Source organism: Thunnus thynnus, chromosome 23 (genome assembly GCF_963924715.1).
Source record: "Thunnus thynnus chromosome 23, fThuThy2.1, whole genome shotgun sequence".
Lineage (NCBI taxonomy): Eukaryota > Metazoa > Chordata > Actinopteri > Scombriformes > Scombridae > Thunnus > Thunnus thynnus.
The window spans coordinates 6,187,937-6,213,972 of NC_089539.1; the positions used below are offsets into that span (position 1 = coordinate 6,187,937).

At 38.9% G+C, this 26,036-nt stretch overlaps 1 protein-coding gene across 2 annotated transcripts in view; it reads right to left on the reverse strand.

Annotated features, from left to right (window-relative positions):
- Positions 1–3,666: 3,666 nt before the first annotated feature.
- Positions 3,667–26,036, reverse strand: part of LOC137175985 (NXPE family member 3-like) — a 60,162-nt gene continuing 37,792 nt past the window's right edge. Inside the window, exons 1-7 of one of the 2 annotated variants that reach the window (XM_067581936.1) lie at positions 23,060–24,320; positions 11,346–11,494; positions 8,258–8,689; positions 5,686–5,981; positions 4,968–5,038; positions 4,540–4,746; positions 3,667–4,444 (exon numbers count right to left, since the gene is read on the reverse strand). In XM_067581936.1, coding sequence (XP_067438037.1) covers positions 3,891–4,444; positions 4,540–4,746; positions 4,968–5,038; positions 5,686–5,981; positions 8,258–8,689; positions 11,346–11,468 — 1,683 coding nt within the window. In that variant the 5' untranslated portion in view covers positions 11,469–11,494; positions 23,060–24,320 and the 3' untranslated portion in view covers positions 3,667–3,890. Of the gene's footprint in view, positions 4,445–4,539; positions 4,747–4,967; positions 5,039–5,685; positions 5,982–8,257; positions 8,690–11,345; positions 11,495–23,059; positions 24,321–26,036 lie in introns of those variants that run through there. The other variant, XR_010925766.1, reaches the window with a different exon arrangement.

Consider the following 26,036-nt stretch of genomic DNA (forward strand, 5'->3'; position numbering starts at 1 on the left):
GGTTGAGAGCAGACTGTCCAAAAGGGATGTCCTCTTCCCATAGAATGAACGTCATTGGGCATTATAAATTTTCAACCTATATTTGACCACTCCGTTACTTAACATTTAATCATGAGATTTTGTTCTTGTTTTCATTTCTTTATTTTAATTTTATCAGTGCAGTCAATGGTCTGTGTCAGTCTAGTGGGCAGACAGGAAGATCTGCTGCTGGGAAATATTTTCCTCACTGTTAATTTTAATGATGTCCTCAACATTGTCAACAAAACATTAACATATCGAATGAACATAACCTGCTGATAGAAGTTCAGTTTACCGGCAATTTAGAAACAGTATAGTTACACCCCATTAGAAAATTTAAGCCACCTAAATTTTTAAATATATTATGTGGTATAAAATGCCATAATGATTGCAGAAGTTTCAAACATTTTTTAAGCCACTTAATCTTAAAGGCACAGCATAAATGAACAAAATTTAAGATTTTCAATCCCCCTTCCATCCTCTTTAAACTTTTTTGAGATAACGGTGCCAATTCTTCCACACAAATTTGATAAATAAATTATTAATGTCCTTACAGAGTACATCATTAACAAAAAGTGACAGAGCAGGATAAACAAATGTTGACATACCTTCAGCCTTTGTCAATAACACTCTTCTAAAAATGGAAAGGTCCCTCTAAAGCCACATGTTGAGAATTGACGTAATTTTTGGAAGAAAATTTAGCTGCTGTCTGAGAGCCATATCTTTTGAAATATGAATGCCAAGATATTTTACACATCGTTTCACAGGGATATTAAACATAAGTTTCTCTTCAGTCTCAAATAAAAATAAAAGTTTAATATTTGAAGCTTCTGAAAATTCTCCAGTTACATGTAATGCACTCTGTATTTGCCATTTAACCTTAATATTAACCTAAAAATAATACTGTCTCATCAGCTAGCTGTGTAATTTTTATCTCTCTGTTAAAAATTGTTAAACCTTGAATATCTGGACTATGTGAAATATTTAAAAACAAAAGTTCAGCAACAATCAAAATCAGAAAACAAGGAATAGGGAATCCTTGGCGTATACCTCTTGAAATAGGAAACCTTTTGGAAATGTTGGGATATAAAATTAAGGAGCTATTTATGTCCTTATAAACATGGCAATATTATTAATAAAATAATTTCCAAAACCAAATATCTGCAGGGCTTGTATAATCAAAGAATGTTCAATTGAATCGAATGCCTTATAGAAGTCCAGAAACACAAGCAGTGCACTTGAATTTATGTAGTTTGAATTATTTTAATAATTTTAAATAATTTTAATCAGATAGTAGAGCTAATATGATGTTTGTCCATGAAGCCATGTTGGCTTTCACTTATTATCTCTTCTAGATTCCTTTTTAAACGGTGAGCATGAACCTGTGATAAAATTCCTTTCTTATTGTTCAACTTGACAGCACTCCGTTCTATTGTGTCACTTTCAGTTTAGCTTTTTTAGAAGCAAAAGTAAAATTCTCTCAAAAACAACTCCAGAAGTCGCTGTAGTGTGTATACAAGTACGTTATTATGAAAATGTAGTTCCTACATCATTTTCCTACATCACATTAAATCCACCTTGGGGGCACCACCCTGGAAGACAGGGAACTGACAACCAACTCACTGATTTAGTCTCATAAATAATTCATCCTGAATTTTGATATCTTAATTATTACTAAAGATAATCAAATAAGAGGATGAAATGATTAAATGATTAATACCCACATTCAGTCATAACATCATTATAGCCGAGTCTGTAGCATCAATAAAATAACACAATAAAGGCAATTTACTGTACGGCAGAGGTTGACTTCAACAATATTCAAGCGAAAACCACCAATGCAACTTACAATACTACAGGATTTTATTCTACTTCAACAATAACAACTACATCCAAAACTATTCAAGTACAACAAACATCAATATAACTGGAAATTCTAGCTAATGGTGTAATTATATATAGCGTGTGTGTGTGTGTGTGTGTGTGTGTGTGTGTGTTTGTGTGTATGTGTATGTGGCATGAAAGACAAAAGGGGAAATACAAAGCATTATGGCTGACTCAACCATGTCAGGTGGGTGAAGTAGACAAAGGAAGGAAGAACTACAACAATATGGCAGACAAACCACATATGGTGCATGAGATCACGTGTGTGGAAACAGACAGACACAAAGGAGCTGCTAACACAGGTAGAAGGATTTGAAAAGAGTTGAGCGTGAACCATAGGTACTCACTATGTTTGTGTGTGTGTGTATGTTAGTAAGAGAGAGAGAAAGAAAGAGATAGAGGGAGAGAGAGAAATGCATGCAAAGTCTAACTGGGTGAAACCACAACAAAGTGAAAACTGAATCAACAGTTAGATTGACCGAAACAACACAGCTCAACAGGTGGAACTCTCACAAAACATTTAACATCAGGCTTTAGCATCTACCATCTAACATCAGTGTTAAGCATCAAAATAACACACAATCCTATAGTGAAGTGGGTCCTGTGCCACAGCACACCATGTGATCACATTGTGCTGGCTCATTAGCTGGGTCTGGGTCACGTCTCTTTCTGGTCCCATGTGTAGCAGTGGAGAGGAAAGCAGAGATCTTGTGGACGTCGGAAGATAGAAGGGATTTGATCACCTCTCACTCTTCAAAAACACTGCGTGACTTGCAGTGGTTAACCCGTTATAAACTTGTAATCACACGAGTACTGAACAAAGCTGAGTTAATCTCACACTATACATGGCCAAGTGGTTAGGATAAGAAAAATGTGGTCCCTTTGTTCTTTGTTCTTGTCTGATCAGAAGGGTATCTCTGTCACCTTTGCAGAAGTACAGCACAGAGAGGGTGCCTTTTAACAGTGATGGGACATTGCACAGAGACAGATTTGAAATTGTTTATTGGTGTTGTTGTTAAGTTGACGTCATTAGTCGCAGGCCACACTCGACCAATGGTAGCTGAAAGCTGGTTCCAGTGGCGGAGTTAACATCCAGGTGTGAAGTACCTAGTGGATTCTGGGAGACTGAGTCTTTTAAGGACTTTCTTTGTTGCTTAGAGTGACGAACATGCGGTTTAGCTTGTGAGGCCCTACAATATTTGTTGATGAAAAATGTAATAAGTTTCATCAAACGTTTCTGTTTATTTACCTTTAGTCCTGTTTTCATTGTGAAAAAAGTTTCAGCAACAAAAGTTTACGTCATAGTTTTCATTGAAGAAGTATAGGTAATATTTTCCCAAAGTAAATGGTTCAAGTTCCACTTGATTAGTTTTAAGTGGTATGATGTAAAATTGCAGGTGATGTCTAAGTCAGGCCTGTAGAAGTCAATTCTGAAGTGGCAAGATGAGTAGTTGAGTTGACAGATCCAGAAATTAACATTACAATTAAATATATTTATAGTAGATCTTTTACCATAAATTGTTTCCAGCAACCACAATACTAATTTCACATTAAGATACCTGTGGTGAACTACACTGATCACATTGTACCAATCAAAGATGCAGCAATGACTCTTGGAGGTAGATGGTTAGCTCAGAATCCTATACTATTTATCATAGATGAACTAATTAAGGACTGGGCCTCTGCATCAATATTTCAAGGCATTACTTCTCATAATCTGCTTCATTTGAATCTTCTACAGTCAGTGATCCTGCATCTCCCAGAGTTCATCAGCAGTTTACTACAACTCAAACTTCAACCTGTCATGCAGCTGCTTTTTATCCTGTTCTATTTCCTTTTTTTATAGGCATTTTGTGCTCTGTCAACTTCCCTGATTAAAAATAGAAAAATATCAAGTGCCTTTCAGCACCTGGCGAAAACACAGAGATAACATGTAACCTCAGCACAAGTACTTGAATTCCCACTCCTTTCTCCTAACAAACACACATCTAGCCGCCATTTTGAGGGCATATGTAGGACAAGAGGACGTCGATCATATTCTTAATAATGGGAGGTTGTGGATGGAGGCTGTGAGGCAGGTGGTAGGCCAAGACCATCTCCCAGGCGTCCACCAGATGGACATTCAGTCCTCTGAACATGGCCCTGAGCACCTTTTCATGCTGCAGCGAGTACCAGTCACTGTTGGTCAGCGCCTCATAAAGCGACAATGCTTTGAGGTTTGCTGTCCGGATGATAACCAGCGTACCTGGAGCCCTGTCCAGCAGCCGCAGCACCGCCCTGCGGATACTCTGCAGCCGCTGGATGTAGAGCTCAATGGGGAAGGTGCTGAAGTGTGCCCAGATGCCAAGAACGACAACAGTATTGATGCCTCCAACTAAATCATCTAGTTCATTGGCAATGTAGCGCAGCTCATTGGTTGGGATGTTGGTAAAACGGATAGGGGGACCGTGGCAGCGGTATGTCACCAAAATGTTGTTTGCATAGTCTAAGGCCATGAAGGGACCAACTTGCTTCGGGTTGTGCAGGTTAAACTTCTTGAGATCTAAAAGTATCACACAGGGAACACAAATTGGGACACATTGATTATGTTCACACTGCAGCTTAAACTGTTGCTTGAGATTTCTGTTTATTAACTACCTGGTAGTGCTGCATTGAGGTGTTCAAACCACTGCCTGATGGTAGAGTCTCCATACAGGTGGACCACCTTGCCTTTCAGACACTGACTTATAGCAGAGGATGTGTTGAACTGGCGGACTGTGGTGCCATCGAGGGCCCGCCACACATCCTGATAGTAATAGCCAGAAGGGCCAGACTTCACACTGCTGCTCTTTACCTCTGGTTGACCTGAAAAGAAATTAAGGGATATAGCTGGCATTATTGTATATTTTTCCTATTATAAACAAATCCCATTAAAAGACTAAAACCAATAGCGTGCCAGTAAAGGTAATGGTAGGTTGTTTGTAAATGTTTCTTCCTGTCTTTTTTTACTTGTAATTGTCTGTAGCACATTAAAGTTTGAATTATTGTTACAGGCAGAGGTTGAATTAGTGAAAATTCTGCTTTACCTTTCATTTTTGGCAACACGCTGACATTGGCTGATCCTGAAGCGTTAATGGAGACTTTCATGTTGACACCACTGAAGAATAAAACGTGCATAATAAAATACACATATGTATCAGACAGCTGTTTTCAGCAAAAAAAAGCATTGATAAACAATAATTATACTTTATGTTTATTGTTGAGGTATACTGAATGGTGTTCCTAATATTTTGTCCACCCCATTAACATACATGAGGGGGGCAAAATATTAGGAACACTTTTCAATATAATACACTCCAGTACATGACCACCTCCCACTACAACCTCAATAATAAACATAAAGTAGAATTATCAACTTTCTGATAATGTCTACAAAAACTGAAAATGTATAAGCTTCATAAATGTAGAATTTATGGCAGAGCTGTTGTACTGGATTGCATTAGATTGCACAGGTGTACTCAATGAAGTGGCCAGTGAGTGTATATAGAAACTCTAAATGACTGCTAATATTGCTCTGTGTAAATATGCCACTGTTTGCTGACAAGTATGCCACGTCAAGAAATAAAATGTAATAACCAAACCGTTTTTTCATGCAGAGACTAATGTATTTTGCTAAAATGGTCCTTAAAACACCTTTAGACTCGATCTTTACCAGCTGACAAACTCCTGAGATTTCCACCAAGGAGATACATACATTTATTAGAAGTCAAACAAAATGCCAGTCCTGTCTCTCTGCCCCTTCACCTTTTAAAGAGCATTTCCTCCTTTGCCTTGAGTTTTTGATTGAATCCTCCCTTGGAGTGCTTGATCCTGGTATCACAGCTCAGCTTCTTTGGCTTGTAGCAGAACCACGGATCACCTGCGTGGAGGTCAGTGTAGTTGCACAGTGGCTGCTGGGTTGGACGCAGGAAGACATTACAGGTGGTAGTTTCAGAGACTGAGCCTGAGCGAAAGACGCTCTTGAAATAAACCCTATCTGGCTGTTCTCTGGTCAACCTTTGCAGCACTGTGACAGCCTCACTGGGGTGAACCAGTGTCACCTGATAGGACAGAGAACCAGAGTTCAAATTTCAGCCCCATTACTTGAAACTGTCATAGCAGTAAAGACAAATAAACTGAACATTAGTTAAAGTTGAACATTTCGTTTAAGGTGTAAACCAGATTGATCTACACATACCCATGTGTGAAGAACTAACCATTCACTAAACCCCTCCCCCAAGCAGCGATTGTCCAATCATAGTTTAGCCACCACAACTAGGCACAGCAGATCTGTCAATCTTTGGATTTCTCCACATGGTGGTGTGCACGGGTTGTAGTGAGAGCTATATTTGGCATTTAAAGAGTTTGAAGGGTGTTCTCTTTTTTAGCTTCTCCAAACAGGAAAACACAAAGAGCAAAGGTGTGAGCAGTAGCAGTGAGCAATGGCTTCTCTCTCTCCCTCTCCCGCTCTCTCTTACTCGGTGTGTCACATGTTTAGCTATTCCTCTGCGTCCTTTAGTGATAATGGTACATGTAATACATGTAGTTTATTTGCAGTGTTGGAGATAAGGTTCAGCGAATGGGAAATGTGTCTCCACATCATGGAAAACCAGTCATTAGCTATTGTAGTTAGCCAGTCCCCAGTAGCCGGTGCAGGCCGACCTAGAGTAGCTCCTACTCCCCGGTAGTTCCCAAACAGTCAGGAAGCCAGGGTGGCTTAGTGACTGTCCAAAGGAAGCATAGTCCTTAGCAGAAGTTCACGTTTCTAACAGGTCCTCCCCACTCAGTGACACACCCATTAAGAATTATGAAGTTTGCTGCCTGTTTAGTTATGTTCACCACGCTAGACTGTTTTGTGTTTGTCCCACTCAGGACTGCTGTGTTTGTGCCAACATGAGTGTGAAAGTAATGTTTGTCGATCGGAAATAAGAGATAAGAGATAAGAGACAACGTGTGTTACCGACTGCTGTCCGTACGTGCTCTCTGTGGACAAAACAACTGCTTCTCTCCCTCCCCCCACAGTTGCTTTCTTCCCTCTTGTTTCTAACCCACACGCACACACATAATCATGCACACACATCTTCTTACACATCTGACAGTCAGATAACATCGGACACAGCGTCGCTCTGTCCCTCCTTATCTGCCATCAGACACATGTGTTTTACTCAGCATTGGGTGAGTTTAGAGATGCCGACTTCTATTGTTAACCTGCTATTGTTCTAACCAAGACACCACGGTCACTTCCGCCATTTGGTTCTCATGTGACATGACTTCCTCCCAGAGTCACGTCCGCATCTAAATTCTTGACGTCATCATGCCAGATCACGTAACCATCTTGCCGTCCACACACAAACACACACATACATGCTCCTGCTTGCGTGTGTTTTCACTGTACATGGCTGTTTTACGTATGTTATTGCTTAGGTAGAATTAGATTTTAGGACAGTGGTTTAAGCATCTGCTAACTTTGTTAACTGTGCTATTGTTTAATAAACACTGTTATATCTTTAAAGAGAAGTCTTTTGTCATTATATATATATATATATATATATATATATATATATATATATATATATATATATATTATTGTGAAATGTGGCTGATTGAGAGAGTCAGAGCTCGAATTCAAACCTTCTTCGTTCATCTGTGAATGTTGATATCCCTCAGATATTAACATTCTAGGTGAACTCCTTTATGAGACTACCTTATTGTTTGGTTATTGGTCCCATTTTCCGGGTAGTGCCCCATAATTATGAGTAAATATTAATAATTGCATACATTTTTATGATTAACAATTATATCTGATAATTATTAATTATTACTAATAACCAAACGCACTCCTGCCAGATCCAACACCAGAAACCCCTGCACTCAAAGCATTGTTTTCTCTTCGCAGGCTACAATATTGCTTGTGCGAGCAGAGATATTTTGCACACGAGTGCTGTGAAAGCACTTGCAAAAATAATATGTATGCACAGCTGTTTGAGTTCTGTGCGCAGTTCCTCTACATCCGCAGGCGTGGATTTCATTTGCACTCATGGATTTTGGCAGATGTGCCATCATAGGTAGAGTGTCATCTTGATTTTGATCAGAATTACTGACAACATACAGAATAATCCAACCACTGTATGAAATAAAGAACACACTATTTTGAAAATTACTAAGGATTTTGAGTCATAAATCTGCCCCCAATATCATTGTAAACTGCATATGTGCCATGCAAAACCAAAAAGTTGATAGGCCAGCCTAGCAATACTAACTGAGGGGGTGGGGCTTAGCTAATGGTCAGTTAGAAGATTGACACAATCACATTTAACATCATAGTTTATAGCATCACCTCAACCTGTGCGCTTCCCTCCCAGAGTAAAGAAAATACAGCAGAGTAGGAGCCATTGAGATGATCCAGCACTTGTCCAGCCACACCTGCACCAAGTACTTGGTTGTGCAGACGGGCGAGTAAGACATCTCCCCCGGATTTCTTAGGACGGCCCTTGAAGTCATACGTTTTGATCATAACTTCCAGCTGATCCCCTACATGCCACTGTTGCCCACCCTCCTCTGGGAGAATAGTGAAGGTGCTGTGGGCAGGATCGGTGGTCTGCTCCAGGGAAAGAGGATCTGGCAAGGATGGAGTTTCAGGCCAAGCAATGGAGTCTAATAGGAGGCGTTCCTCCAGAGCATCTTCAGAGTGCCGTGGTTGGAAGCTGCAGAAGCGGTGTTGCAGGTGAGGTCTTGGAGCAGGGAAGGTGGTGATCATTTCATGCTGAAACTGGCAGGGGGTCAAGAGAGTGATGTGACAAAGATAATAATAATGTAAGACAAGCATAATGTAAGACAAATAGTCCTCAACAAATTCACTATTTTTAACTGATTGACTAATGTGGGCTAAAAACTACAGTAGCCAACTGATCTGAGAAATTGGCTTTTAAAGAAAATGAAACTATAGTAGTTTTTCAATGGACCAAGGTTGCTGCACCATGATGATATGCATTTCCCCTACACCCTCACAGCAGGAGCTAGCTGCACCACTTTGGTTGTGCTAGCAGGGCAGCAACCCCCACCAACAGAACCATGTCATCAGCACCTGAGGCCTGTACTACGAAGCAGGATTTGGGGTTAGTGAGGTAACTTCAGGTTTAAATCTGGGTTTTCAGTCCTATGACGCTGGTTCACTTCTTACTGGGGTTCATCACCATGGTAACTTATGCTTAACAGCTAACCTGCTCCGGAGCAGGTTAACTTCAGAGGATCGGATCACAACCTGTCAACACTCCGACCACTGACCAATCAGATCACTGGAAAAAAAAGAGTCATCATTCTTACAAGATCCTGACATGGACAAAAGTCCTGAGTTTACAATAAAGTGACAAGTAAAAAGAGCGATATATATTTTAATAGGTCAGTGGAAACATTTTATTGTTCCAGACTTTCTATTTCCACTCTGGTTTCAAAACAGAGCTTCTAACAAACAGAGATATCGTTTACGACAATAATCACATAATGATGATTTTAGCTGCATTTTAATTGTGCAAAGTCGATTTTATCCCTGGAGTGATAACTGACAGTGTGGATGATTTTACACTCTGATTCCATCACTGCAGCTCAGAATAACATGAGACAACTGTGTGATGATAACTGGAAATAAAAACGAAATATTGTCTTTTATCAGAAAAATAATCCACACACTGTTAATTGCTTCGGTAGCAGAAACAGTCTGACATTACTTTAAGTTTCTTTTTTATGTGAGACATTCAGAATGGTTTCTTCATCATCCAACTAAATAGCAAAAAAATCTCTCTGTACTTAAGTCATATATAATAATTCCTACATGTTTTTTAAACCGTAGCATACTTTTAATATATGGAAATTATTGCTAGTGTTTCTACATCTTCTTATTCTGTTGTATGATCACAGGCTGTCATTTACATCACACTTGGTTGAATATAACTTTTTTGCTGTAATTAACAGAAGTTTCCCACAAGTACTTGGTATCACCATTGCATCTCATATCATGAGGTACTTCATTCATGGTTCTGACGATGTCGCTCGTAATTACAAACCCTGCCTCTTTCACATGAACGCGCCCATAGCTGGATAGGAAAACCCCGGGTTGACTGAGCAGGTTGATAACCAGCTTCGTAGTACTGGTTCTCTGGACAGCCAATTTTAGGCTCTGTGAAGCCAGATAACGAAAAGATATCCTGGGTATGTTGAACTTGCTTCGTGGTATAGGCCTCTGATTGGCTCAAAAATATGTCATTGTATGCAAGTGACAAGAGAGAAGGGCATTTAAGAGTCACAGCATCAGCCTTAGCTAAAAACAACTCCATACACCCTCCAAACACTCTCGATAAGGGAAAAAAAGCTGTAGATATTTGTGACTTGTGTTTAAAGATTTACACGTACATCTTCAGCAAGAATTAATGGGCTTGGGGCTGAGGGTCACAGACAGGGTAGGGAAAGTATTGAGAGATGGACTAAAACATTATTGGTTTTGGTCTTTTCAAGGGATTTATTGACAATAAGAAAAATATAGATGAAAATAATAAAATGAAAAACTAGAAGAGCATTTCCTGAAGACAATGCATGTGATTGATTAGTTTGGTTTTGCATTGATGTTTTGCATTTGAATGCAGCTGCTTGTCTGTAATCACACTCATAAACTCAAAAATAATTCCTAGAATTGTGTAGTCCACCACAGTTCACTTGCATGTTGAAGTAAATATTTAGAAACTTGCATGAAGTTGCTACTTTAAATTATGCCTGTTATTAGTGCACAGGAAATGAAAACAGCTCATGAGCTTAATGTATGTTGTATGTCAAACTATGAGTGTTGTAATCATGTGTTCATAAAGGGGTGATAAGCATGTGGAGATTGAAGTTGAACATTTGAAGTGGAGTTTCCACTGCATTGAATGTATGGGCTTCATGACAGTCAATGAAGAGATAGGTGACAAAAATATTTTAAAAATCATGTTTTTCTGCAATAAGTCATTAAATATTCAAAGTCATTGCATAATCTACACATAATTCTGCACAGTTTGATATAAGAATGGTATGTGTTGATTGAACGGTTTTCAAGTTGCAGACGAGCATTGTGCAAAGAAATGCACAGAATAAAATAATAATAATAATAATAATTATGAGTATGCAAGAGAACACGAGTGTGACTGCTAGGCATCAATTACACTAATAAAAGTATATAAAAATATAAATATTTTAATTAGAGGAGTTGGTGCTGTCAGCCAAATGCAGGATTGTTAGCAAAAGTACCATTTGTCTTAAATTGCATTTGTTTACAAATGTTGATAAAGAATATTACTGTTGTCCAAAGCCACATTGCATATGAAAACAATATCCTGAAATCTGAGTATTTCAAACAGGGTCCACCCTTCAAGCAGTTCCACTCAAGACCTAATGCTCACCTCCAGGACATCCATGTTAAAAAGCACAAGGATGAAGACAAACATAACCAGGAAAAGGGAGATGGCAGCATACTTTGAACAGCAAATGCGGACCATCCTTTCTTTACAAGCTCTGGCCTTCATGATTGATGATCAGTCTTCATCTGTGACTATAAAATGACACACAAACACAAAAAAATTAACAACTTGTTTGGCTGCATTTATGTTAATGATTACTTGCGAAGACAGAAACTGACTTTTGAATTCATCTCTATATAAATGGTGTGATACCTTTGCTTTTCCATCATTTCAGCTAAACTTAATCCAGTCATCCAGGAAATTCCTCAGATTGATCAACTGTCACAAAGGCCATAAGCAACAAGTGTTTACGTGTGTTACATACAAACTGATGCAAATACATTTCTGTCTGGGTTGAAAATATTAGAGCAACTTGAGCAAAAAATCTACGTGTATCCCAGTCCTTTATGAATGTACCCCATAAAACGTACAGAAAGGAGAAGGAAAAGGAGATAGACTTGAGGGAAATAACAGAAAGAACTGGAGTCACTTAGGTCAGAGGCTGAACTGACCACAAACAGACAGGCACACTCCCACAGAAACGGCCCATGCCTTCTAGGGGTGGGCCTTAATCCAATGATGTTATTCAGCAAAGCACAAATAATGGGTTTTTTACGAACATTTATTTAGTACAAATATTTTGAAAAAAAAACCCATGTCAAATACCAGTGTGCAGGTTGTTTACGTCGCTATCTCAGTCTCTCTCCTCTGCTCTGCTGATACGTCTAACAGCGAGTCTCAACGACGGAAGTCACATCCACCTGCTACATGCACATTTCCTTATTTGAACATCACTCCCAAAGTTGGGGGTGTTCCCCAGAGATAAAGTTGAGCTACTGACACAAGCAAAGTGCTCCCAAGGGACTCTCCATAACCTGTTGTTCCCTTTCTCCTTTCCACAAAGTTAGGTTGTAAAAAATAAATGAAATAATAAATGAAAAGTGCAAAGCAATTATCGCCTTTGAAGTTCTTCTCAACATGTTGCATGCTGCACAGTCTCTGTGTCATAGGTGTATAGATAAGTAGAGGCCTGTCTGCGCATTTGTGATGCACTTGGTTTTAGCTCAGTAGTCAGCGCAGTCATGTATGATCTGGGAGACTCAAGTTTGAGACCTGGTGTGGGGACCTACTTCATAAGATAGTTTATTCATAAACACTTTAACACTTAAATATCCTAAAATTAAAAGCGTAATAAAACAATAGCTGGATTTTTCCACTTTTATTTGAATATAAACACAAATATAAATAATTTTGCTCACTCAACAAATATAGATAAACACAAATACTGGGCTCCCTGCACATCCTAGTGCCTTCCATAGCGAGGTAGCTTACAGCTAATGTGCAGCAATGTTTTTTGGCTTTTTGGGGCAAATAAACACAAGCGGTCCAGCGGTCAAACTTGCACATGTTAGGCAAATGTGAAAATTTTGACTTTCAGTGCGATAAATTAGCCTACTCTGACCCAGAGCCATAACCACCTGTCACTCTCAATATAGGCTTGTCTATAACATAGCCATAAAACATCCATTCATTTAATGGATACTTTAAATGAGAGCAGTCATTATCAAATAAAACTAAAAAGGCCTTCAATAGTACAACAGCAAGTAGACAAGACTAGAAGTGAATCTGATGAATTAACCAAGGCTCATAGGCCTACACAACATTCCCCCACATGACATTTACATGAAAATTCATTGGGACACAGCCTACCTGTGCAAGTTGACAGTTTAAAGGGCAAGATGGTGTGGCTTGGCCTTAAATGATTAAATTATTTCATTTGACTAAAAACGAAACACAAGATTAGAAATTCACTTTCAAATGCCAGCAATGAGGCAATTTAATCTTCCTGTGAGCATGGTTGCTCTGCTGGATCTTATCCTGTCTCAACAGGCGCTCAATGGAGCAGCTTCTAACAGGCACTATGATCAAAACACAATGTAAACTGTTCACATTGGGGAATACATGTTTATTACATGAGTCTAAGACTTCAATTAGGGATGGGTATGAGTGACCCATGTTTGATCAATTGCCTAAACACTGTTATTTCAGGCCCTTCCACTCCAAGTCCATAATGCTTGCTTTGAACCTGTAGTATTTCCATCTGGCAAAACGAGTCTGATGTAGGCAGCAAAGAGGCAGCAGCCTTCATTATTCCATAGGTGTTGCACTGAAAATGGTTTAGTTCCATTAACTCGCCATCAAGAATCAAATGAAAATCCAATACAAATCCAAGTCACTCCTAATGGGCACAGACCTGCCCACTGTAGCGGTCACATGCAAATCAGCAATTGTGTGTGCTGATATGTTGTCATCTCATCAACTGGTATAAGATGTCCAGCTGGACAGATTCTTTGATCTACGGCAGTGAGAGCCACCAATATATTTAATAGCAGGTAATAGCAGGTATTAAATACAACATGATGTAAATTAAAGTTATCAAAACTTGTCTGTCCTTTGTCGTGGGCCACATTGAAGGAATGCCTACTCAACTGACGTCCTCTTCCTATAGACTAGGCACGGGAATTGCATTGCTTCCCCTTGGTCCAAAGCTGTGTTCAATGCCGATCACAAGTGGTCACTCAAAACGCATATTAATGCCAGGTGTGAACAGGCGTACTTAGAGATGTCCACTTGTGATCGGATCACCCGAGAAGCATGTTAATGCCAGGTGTAAACAGGGCCTTACTTTGAGGGAAACTGTCCAACGGGCTTGTTGCCAGTCAGCCTCCAACCAAATATACCCTTTGCTCTGGATGGCTTGAGATATCTAATCATTCTGGTAACCTCTGATTCAGTGGCATTCCTTATGCTGAAAGCCGGTTCCATTGTATTAACTGGACAAACATTTGTGTGCTAAGGTGAAAAACATTGTGCTATGGTAGCTACAGAGTCAATAAAGTAGTGGTTAAGAGCTTCCACTACTTCCCCTGGATTGTTTCCTTTCTTTATTGCAATGTCCTGTTAATTTTTTTAACTGGTTCCAGATCATTTTAGAATTACCTCTTGCCTTTTCTATTACGTTTACCACCTTGTTCCTTAAACTAGCAAAGTGGTGTCTGTCATGACTCAAATTAGTTGTTATTGGAATTTTTAAGACAAGATCCTGTTCTTTCATCAGTCTTAAAATGTCCACATTTATCCAAGAGACAGTGTTTTTATTATTTTTGTGCCTAAATTTGAAATTAAAATCTTTAGTAGTGCTCTCTAGTTTTTTTGAGAATATTTGACTGTCTTCCTCATGGTCTATTCCCAACAGTAGGTCATCCCAATCAATCTGTTGCATAGCATTTTTAAAGTTCCCCTGTTCATTTTTGGGAATTCCAAAAGATTCATATTCCCTGGCAAAAGGGCTGAATCGCTTATTGATTAGTTTTCTGGCCACCAGAGTCAAATTGTGGTCAGACAGACCAGTTATCACATTATAAGATTTTAAAATTCTCTCAGGTCTGTTACTAAATATTAATCAATTTGAGTCCTGGTGGAATTAGTTATTCTTGTGGGCCCACTGATCATCTGCAGGAGGTCAAAGTTATCGGTTATCTGTTTGAGATTCTTTCTAGAGGATTTGTCCTCCCACTTGATGTTAAAATCTCACATAATAATTACCTCTTTGTTGAAATTACATTCTTTCAATAATTTCTCATAGAAACTACTATGGTAAATTGGATGGTAAATTACAATAAGAACAAAGGACTTTTGTGGTGACAAAATGATACTTAGACCAATATATTCCAATTCCTTACAGTTTGACCAATGGATTTCATTACACTGGATACTATCTTTCACATAAATCATAACTCCACCTCCCTTTGAGCCCACTCTGTCTCTCCTGTAAATGTTAAAACCAACTTTTAATGCTGCTGGAGTGTTTTCGTGAAGCCAAGTCTCAGATAAACAAAGGAAGTCTAAATTAGAGTCTAGTAAAAGATGATGGATTTGATCACTTTTAGATTTAATACTTCTTATGTTCAAATGCCCACCCAAAAGTTCCTTTGACTTAGCTTTAGGATCACAAATGGTTATTGATTGAAACAGATCGTAGATTATGAACTTAACTATAGATCTGTGAGACAGAAGAATGACCATCACTGTCCTTGTTGGTCAGAACACCCCGAGGCGGTCAACATAAGAGGACAAGCCAGAAGCTGACCCTGCTTGTATAGTGCGCGAAGGTCGAGTTCCGCCTTGGGTCATGGACATAATTTTGTTTACATCACCTTCTCTCAGTCTCAAGAGTAGGTTCTCAGTCTTGAGAGTAGGCGGAAGGCAGGCTACCCTTCTGTTTAAACTGTAATGATGGTCATCTTTCAGTCACACACATCTATAGTTACATTAATTACTTACAGCATTTTTCAACAAATCCAGAATTTCTCTTTCTTCTCTTGTCTCCTCCCTCCTGCAGTGCAGGAAGGAGCTGTCAGACATGCTGTTTAATTTTCTTATTCATTTAGTTGATATCAAAGCATATATCAAAGATGATCAATCTGCAAAGGAATCAAAATCTAAGTGGGATATTAGTTTGATACTCAAGGATTATCTTTACTGGACTTCTATTTTGGATCACGCATGGAGTAGAAGCATGCACTTGCAGTTTCTGCATGCCCTCTGCCTTCTTGCTACAAAATATTCCCCCGGACCTTTCCACAAGGGTACTTCCTAGCGATCCGAATGATAACTAGTTTCCCAGTGCATCGCTAAATATCTCACATAAATCTGCTATAACAAAACAAAAAGAGAACACTGACCCTTCTATTGAAAAAAAAAAATCGCAGCCTGTGCTGCTTTGCTTCCACTGATTCCAAGCCAAGGAGATACTGGTATGTGAAATCCAAGAGAAGGGGTCTTTGAAGTACCAGCAGCACACTTTTCATACGTACGAAGACTACCCTCAAGATGTTGCCAACTAACAAGCTTAGGACAAGGAGGTGATGAACAAACTTTACATAATAGAACTGAAACCAATTCTGCTCTGACTAGCAAGAGTTGCAGATCTGGCTTGGATCAGTAGCAGAGGCTTATAAGAAAATGTCTTAATCATGGACCCTGATAGAAAGTATTCCTTACTTCCCTTCTATTGTTTTTGTGACTGGCACTTATGTTAATGTTGAATAAATCCGGATTAAGTATGCACTTCATTCTCTCTTTCCACTATATAACCAGCTAGTTAGTGTTCTGTTTACGACTGAACCAAGCTGTGGACTGATTTTTTTTTTTTTGTTTGTTTGTTTTTGTGAATGGGGAAAATTGAATAGTAGCCCACCTACAATCAGACACTTTAGTAACCGTTTATACCCATGAGCCTTCATTCTCACTGTCTGTTTTAACGGACATTTTATGATATAGGTAGACACCACCTTTTATTTTGGAACCCAGGCATATTAATCGGTTAAACTGAAAGCTTGAATGTGTGGATTTTGTGTTACTCTGATGAAGTTGTCTGGAACTGTGCAACTAGGTATTTGGCAAGGCAAGTTAAGCTAATATGATTACTTAATAATGGGGGTGCTTATATTTGACAGGCAGGCACATTTATGAATTGATGTGCTCTTGAAATACAGTACATGCCCATTTAAATGTGGATTGGTGGTCCATTACACCTCAACTCAATTTTTGGTTATATTCAGTTCAATACAACTTAATTTATTCTTGTAAGAGCAATTGTAGTAGTGTAGTGAAAATATTTGCATAGAAGTCATAGTAAAAGGAATTAAAAGCATCAGGTAATTCTAAATAATCTAGAGCTTCCAGTCTAATAATTTTCCTATCACTGTCACTGCTTAACTGAAGACAGCCTTGACCCCTTGGCAAGCTACCTGAAGGTCCCCACTACCATACTATACCTTTATCTTATTCTTTACCTTATTTGTGCTCTCTTTATCTCATTTCACACCTCTCTGAAGACAGCTTTCTTTTCCTGATCATTTCCTGTATAAAATATGCTTTTCTTTCTATTCAAGATATTCTGGACATATTAGAATTGATAAGTGAGTTTGACCCCTTTTTCACAGGAAGAGGAGGAATTCATTGAGCTAATGAGCAACCAAGTTCTTTGTGATTCTGATTGTTTTTTTTTAGATATTTGCAGGTTATATGCACTATATCAAGGATGTAATCCCAAAGTTCCCTCAAAACCCACCAAATGATGTATTGGATGCCATCATGTCCTCTAAGATGAACAATAAAGGAATAGTCTCAAATGTACTCAGTTTAATTTCAGAATCAAATTGCCCTTCTCTACCTGATGAGGTTCCATCAGTTTGCTGCATTAACACTAAAAACAGTCTTTCCTGGCACGAGGTACCTGAAGAGCCAGACAGTCACTGAAGCAGGTTAGAAGTGGACCAGACTTCCAGTGCAACAGAGATGTGATGTATGATGTTAATTTTCCAGTCAGCGCTTTATAGATATACAGATACCAGTGATTATTGCATCTTTCAGTCAGAGAGAGCCAGCCGACCTTATCATAGAGGATACAATGGTGAGTATTGTAGCCATCACTGGTAATAAATCTCAGGGCTGAGTGGTAAACTAAGTCTACTAAGTATGGAGGCAGCAGCATTTCTGTAAATTATATCCTCATAATTTAACACTGATAAGATAGTTATTCAACAGTCCTCTTCCAACAGATCAGGGGGAAGTTAGATTTATTCCTGTATTGAAAGCCAATTTTTTGTTTTAATTTGTCAACAAAGTTCTTGATATGGTGACTGAATGTGAATTTGTATTTGTAGGTATTTGTATTCTGTAACCCTTTTGATGTTTGAACCATTGATAGTAGAGATATGCAGATTGCTGTAGTCTGAGTTTTTGGATCTTGAAAAAAACAAATTTTGATTTATTTGCGTTAAGTATCAGTCCGAGATTAATGAAGGAATGTTGCAGTGCAAGAAAGGAAAGTCGCAGTTTCTCAATGGCTAATTGAACAGAATCAGTGATACAGTATAAAATAGTATCGTCCGTGTACAGTTTGGCAGCCATGTAGGGAAAACACAATTTCATTAATATAAATGGGGAACAGGAAAGGGCCCAGAATGGATACCTGCTGCATGCCCTTAGTAACAGGTAAGAATCCAGACAGGGCTCCCCCCATCCTCACACATTGATGTCTGTCACACAAGTAATTCTGGAACCATCTGCAAGCATCCTTATCATAGTCAGTAGTGAGCAGTCTATCTATAATTAGAGAATGATTGACTCTGTCAAATGCTTTCTCTAAGTCTATGAATATAGCAGCACAATGTTTCTTGTTACCTATGCTGGGGATGAGATCATTTAATACGTAAGTGTATAAGTGTGACAGCTGACAACTATTCTGAGAGGAATGATTTCAGCTGACGATTCACCAATGATTCTAGGATTTTTAAGAGATGAGACAGTTTTGAAATTGGACGATAATTATTGGGATCGTTGATATCTCCACCTTTGTGCATAGGGACCACGTGGGCTGAAACACTGGGGATTATGCCTGATAAGATAGAAAGGTTGAAAATATGTTCCTTAATAATAGGTGCAGACAGTCTTAAAAGAAATGGGTCCAAAATACCACCAGTCTCTCACCAACTGACTTCCTGATGTCGATGGCTTGCTGTGCTTCCAGAACAAGGAAAGAACATGCTCAACGGGGAAAGGTTGAATAGAGAACTATAATGTTGGGCTAGCTGTATGTGCACAGTCTGTAATTGTGAAATGAGTCTCTGTCAGTCTGTCCTCAGATAAGTGGGCAATAGCAGCAAAGTGATTATTAAAAGCTGAACAGACATCATTCAGTCCAGTCACAAAATAACTGTAAAACTTGATTTGGGGGAAGAGGAGTGGTGGCTTTGTTATTTTTGACTGCTTTCCAGAATTTTGCTGAATCTGAATATGAGTTAGTAATTAAGTCCAGATAGTATGATGACTTGGCAGCTCTAACTGCAGCTGTACATTTGTTTCGTAGACGCTTCATTACTTTCCTTAAAAAGAGAAGATAAGTCAGGGGAGAACCAAGGACTTAGCCTGTTTTTTATTCTAAAATTTTTTAAATGGTGCATTTTTATTGGCGATGAAAAGGAAGGATTTTCTGAAGTGGTCAAGAGCCAGTTCGACGTCTAGGATAAAAGAGGTGCAGTGAATATCACTGTGAAATACGTCATTTAAAAGGGCTTGTTCATTAAAAGCTTTCAAATTTCTTTTAGTAACTTTGTGTGACTGTGTTCTTTTTAGTTTTGTGTTTCTAACACAAGTTGTCGGACAGTGATACTGGTCAAATACACCATGAGCAGTAATTTTGACATCTCTATTGCAGAGGATTAAATCTATTAGGGTTGATTTTGCATGATCTTTTGGATTTGGCCCTGTAGGATTAGTGATTAACTGTGTTAAACTGAGGTTGTTATACACATCTTTCAGATGGTCGGATGCAGTAGTCAGCCAGTTCAGGTTAAATTGGCAAGATTGGTCGAAAAACATCAACCAAAATATCCTTGCAAAGGGCAGGGCTTAGCAAATATTTGCCATAACTCATTAACCATTTGTCCAGTCATCATAAATCATTACTTCAGTCCATGTTTGGGAATAGTTTTACCAAAGCATTGTGAGCCCGACCCATAGGGGGTGCAGCAAATGCCATAAATGTATATCTGAAAACCCCATGGACAGAATTTCACTAAAATTGGCATGCATGCTTTGGGCGTGAGTATTACCCAAAATCTCAAGTGCCATATTGATTGGTGCACGTGGTTGTGGCCTATCACATATTGACTCATAACTCAAGACGCCTTTGAGCAATCCTGATTAAACTTACAGTCTCTTGAACATACACACCGAATTTCGTTCATTTCCAATGAAGGGGGGGACGAATGGCATAACTCAGTGTGTAATTATTGAAATGCTGCAGGTTTTGAGATGATGAAACAAGTGTGTGATTGGTCTCACTCCTCAACAGAATTAAACTAGCTGAAGTGACTTTGCTCACCCTTGTGAAGTCTAAAGCCTGTTTGTTGCTGCTTGCCGCTTTAATTTTGGCTGATTGTAATTTAGCTGATTGTCAGCTTGTTAGAGCAGTTCCTCTGCACTGAAATGTTTATTGCATATAATGTGGTAATAAAAGAAATCTGTATGAAGCTTTAGACACATAAGATCAATGAATAATCACCTCATATTTCTCATGTTATAATTGGTCACACTAATGGACCAATGTGTATCATAGTTTTCATATATTAGAGATTAATATTTCTGAGTGAGCAGGATTGTGGTGCACTGCAGATGTTAAGATAATTAAATTAAATGTAGCTGGAAAGTGAGTTGTTTTTTTAATACAATGCATATCTTCTTAACGGGTTTTACTGGCATTTCAGTGACTATGTTTAAATTTAATATATTTGTTGAAATAGCTAAAATATGGTGATGGGATGTTGTCAAGCCAAGATTCAAAAAGACATCTAAAAATGTACTCTCAGTTTTAACCTCAACACATTTTCAAATGCAAATTCCAAACTCATTGTTATTGAATCAGACTGTGAGGTTACAATCATATGTCTTTATGTATCTTTCACAGTTCATCTTTTCATTCAGTTATTAATTTTTCTGTTTACCCTTTGCCATCTGCACTAATTGTCCTGTCATTTCAGATTCAGTGGGTGCATCCCAAGTCTCTTAAATTGCATCCACGTTTCCTTCACTTGCGTCTTTTCCTTGCGTCTTAGTCCCTCCCACCGTGGATGCAAGGAGAGACGCAAGGAAACCAAGCGAGGAGAGAGGAAACTAGAACATTTGTTTAGAGATATGAGACGTCCTCTCCTCTGAAGCGTCATGTGAGGCGACGTCCGTTTCTGATGACGGTGACAGCTGATCACAGCTGGATCAGCTGTCAGTCGGCTTTAACAGCTGTAGAAACTTGTGATGGAGTTTGTGTCTGCACACGTGCACTGTGCTGACACTAATAAAGGTTCACAGTTATCACCGCTAGAGCAGCTGTTTCCTCTCTGCAGCCTGTTATCTGTTTAACAAACACCTAAATAAAAACCTGCGTCCTGCATTTATACTGTGTCCTGCTCAGACGCACAGGAACCATTTCTACCTGCAGAATGCGTTTACTATTTATTGATTATTTGCATCTGTATCTTTTGATAATCCTGTTAGTGAATTCATCATTCAATAACCCAGAATATGATCAGGGTGCCTTCTGAACACTGGAAAATATTTATTTGGCTAAATGTTTCAGGGCAAATGGAAATGATGTAACTCATATCAAACCCGACGCTCAGGAATTTTCATAAATGATGTAAAATATAAATGTGTTTAACTGTTATTATGGATAAAAATTAAAGTCAAGAAGAGTCTATCTGTCAGCAAGAAACAGTTTAATGGAAGAAATAAAAAAATCTTTCTAATAAATGAAGAAAGTTCGGTATGGTTCTTTTGTTGATAAGACCGACAATTAACAGATTTTTAACTATATGATGAATCAGAAAACAAATAAAACATAAAACTTGGGAATGATACACTTAAATTTAATCTGTAATCTGTCTCCACTTCGGTATTAAACTGCAGTGATGTATCAGATCAATCTGATCAGCTGCAGCATCCAATCAATAATTGATATCGAACAAGGGTGCATGTTGGCCTGTAAAAGACTTCCGTGAAGACTGCTCTCGTGTTTCCTCGCTCCTCGCTCCTCAGAGATCCCTCCTCGCTCCTCGCTCCTCCGAGCAAAATAAGAGACTTGGGACGCTCGTCAAAATGGCGCATCAGGAACAACTTCCGGTTCAGACGAGGAGCAGGGAGCCATAAAATAAGAGACTTGAGATGTACCCAGTAAGTCCCATCTGCCCTGGAGTAACCCCAGCCCCTCCCACCTTTCCCAGTTAACTGATTCCCCACATCCACCTGCTCCCCATTTCTTCGTTAACTCCATTGTGTCCTTATCTTTATCCTGCCTCTTTTATGACCTGTTCGTTTTTTGGACTTTGCCTTTTGCCTGCCTGTTACCTACCTGCCTGCTAGCTGTCTTTGCCCATTGCCTTTTCCCCAAACCCGCTCTTGCCTGTGTTACCTTAATAAAGGTGAACAATTTTAACTTTTTATCAGTATCTCTGAGTCATGCACTTGAGCCCCGTGTTTTTGAGCCATTACTTTATCTGTTTGAAATTGTTTCAGTATTTTTCATCTTCGGTTGCTGCCCCCGTGTTTTGTCCCTATCAGATTAAAACTAAATATAGGCCTTTTATGGCGTATTGCCTAAAAAAAAAAAAAGATTTCACCACTTGATCATACACTAAGGAAATTCATGTGTGGTAAATGATGAATTAATGGACTATGCTTTATTATGTTAACATATTGACACTTATCCCCACTCCAACTCAGGGTATTTCACTATTGTTGTGTTTATAAAGATAAATGAGCACAGCCCACATGCACATGCATTCATATTTCTACCTGCACTGTACCCGTTGCCATCACAAATCAATCAAATAATAAACAAAACTAGTGTAGACAGTAAACAGTAAAACAGTTCGAGACTAATACAAAAGCTATAATAATAATAATAATAATAATAATAATAACAGTGAAAAAATGATTAAAAACTATATTAGATTAAAAAACAAAACACAAGTAAAATAAATATTAATTATAAAAGACAAGAAAATACAATTTTACAAGATGAATACATGTCTTACCACAGCAAACTCCGGAAAAAACCCAGCTTGATCCTGAAGTATAGCCCACTGGTTTGCAGCAAAGTCTGTTCTCTTTGCTTGACATCCAGGTAATTTATGGGTAGTGAGCAAATAAAACACTATAGCATATATCCCTCCCACAGCAATAATGGGCCACAGTATCTCATGTTGTTGATATCTTTTATTCTAAACCACTCCCATATGCCATGTCACATAAAAACTGCCCCAGTATGCATGGTGCTTGTTGTCACAGCTGGTGCAAGAGGGGCAACAGAGATACAGGGGAAGGACCCAAATGCAGACATCTGAAGCAAAGCTTGATGCAATTCAATGATTTAATACACAAAATGGAGGTACAAAGGCTTACTGGATGGTGAGGTGGGTAAGGGTCAAAACCAGAGAAAGCAGTCCAAACAGGCAAAGTAATCTGACAAGGAACAGGCAGTAATAAAAAAGTGCAGTAAACAGACAAAGTCCAAAACAGGCAGGCAACAGGACTCAGGAACAACAGATGAACAAAACACAGATACAGAGGCTATGGAACAATGGAAGTGGACTGGTATAAGTAGTGAGTGGCTGATGAGGGAATGAGTTGCAGGTGAGGAGTGGGCGGACAGGCCAGGTAACTGCAGGACTGATAAGAAGTGGGAACAGGTGTCTAGATTGGGAAAGGAGGGAAAGTCTGAGGGCATCTGGTGGACAGCTTGAGGACGGCAGGTCTGGGGAGTTGGAGGAAAGTACACTGGGAGAAGTGAGCAGGGGCTGGAGACAGAGTCAGAGAGCAATGCAGAGGCCTGGGGATAAGAGAACATGGCTGCATAGAGGGACTGAGGAGCAGATTGTGACACTTGTCTCTTACCAGCATAGCTGTAAAAATAAAAACAAAACAAACAAACAAAAAGAGATAGGAGATAGTAGCTTCATAAGAATATACAATTTTAGCGAATCACATGTGTGACAGTGAGATGGTTAAGAAAGACAAGTTCTCACAATCACAATTATGTTCTCCTCACTATTCATTCTTCTGCTACCTCTCCTTCTTATTTTGGGGATTTAACAGCTGACTTCATTACGCTTCCAACTGCTGAAGGTGCAGGAACCCTCCTGGAATTGTTCAAGGGTTTTTTATTTTTTGTTTTTTTAATTTCCAATATGCAACAAATAATTAGTAAGAATACAAAACAAGTATAACCAGTAAAATGAACGGTAAACATATACAGCAAATTCTCAATAAACAACATAGATAAATATTACATGTCTGAAAAGGAGAAGGAAAAAGTATACATGTATAACTTGAATATTTATCTAAGATAAATATTTAAGTTGTATAATATAATATTTATAATGTATGTATAATATTTAAGTTATACATGATTAATACTAAGGTAATTTACCTCAGTATCAATCAAATATAACTTAAATAATTGCCTTAATGTTTATCCTATTTAAACATACATAATCATCATGCAGGTGCCCACTCAGCATGTCCCAACACTCACAGAGAAAAAAAGGAATAACAACAACATCATCATCAACAACGAGCATCACAGTCCTGAGGGAAACAAGGCCCCTTCCTCATCCCTGTACCTCTCAAAAAATATTTTTTTGTACATCTTCTTGAACTGATATACATTTGTACCTTGCTTGAAATCTACATCTAAACCATTTCACAGATTCACCCTACAAATCGAAATACACATACTCTTCAGAGTGGTACGTAGGTTCAAGGTTCATTTTAATTGTCAGATATGTCATTATATCAAATTGGAATATAATAAAAGAACATACACTCACCTGACACTTTATTAGGAACGACAAACGTGCAATCTAATGCCATCCAATACAACAGCTCTACCATAAATTCTACATTTATGAAGCTTATAGATTTGCAGATTTAGTCAACATTATCAGAAAGGTGATAATTTTACTTTATGCTTATTATTGAGGTCATAGGGGCTGGTGGTGATGGTGGTGTAATGGGGTGCATTATATTGAATGGTGTTCCTAATATTTTGTCCACTCCATTAACATGAGGGGGGATATATCATCCCTCGACCTTCATCCCCTCAATGCTCCATCCCATATGCCTCGACCCTCACCCCTTCTTCCCTCCGTCCCTTCATCCCTCCATCCCTCCATCCCTAATCCCTTCCTCTGGTCCCCCAACCCACCCATCATTCAACATCTCAGCTCTCTTTCATTATTCTCAATTAAACTATTTCAAATCCATATTCTTGTTCGCGTGGTTCTGGTTAATGAACAAGGCATTTAAATGATACAGTAACAATTGAATACTTTGTGCAGTTAACATTTATTCTTGCAAGGTCTTTTTTTAAAGTCCTGCTTCACTCAAAAATGTGATTCGCTTTTTTCACGTCAGTTGGATGTTTGAGCTTCACTGTGCAGAATGATGTATGTGCAGAGTTTGACACTAGAAGGCTGTTCTCTCATTCATCTGGTGAAGGGGGGAAATTTCTCCACGTTCAACTTCAAACTGAGTTTAAGGCATGAAATATTAGGTCCATTTCAGCATCTGGCGAAAACAGAAACATGTAAACTCAACACAAGTACTTGGATTCCCACTCCTTTCCCCCAACAAATACAAATCTAGCCACCCTGCTGAGGGCATATGTAGGACAAGACAACATTGATCATATTCTTAATAATGGGAGGTTGTGGATGGATGATGTGCGGCAGGTGGTGGGCCAAGACCATCTCCCAGGCATCAACCAGATGAACATTTAGTCCTTTGAACATGGCCCTGAGCACCTTGTCACGCTGTAGCGAGTACCAGTCACTGTTGGTCAGTGCAACATAAAGCGTCAAAGCTCTGGGGTTTGCAGTCCGGATGATAACTAGCGTACCTGGAGCCCTGTCCAGCAGCCGCACCACTGCCCTGCGAATGCTCTGCAGCCGTCGGATGTAGAGCTCAATAGGGAAAGAGCCAAAGTGTGCCCAGATGCCAAAAATGACAACA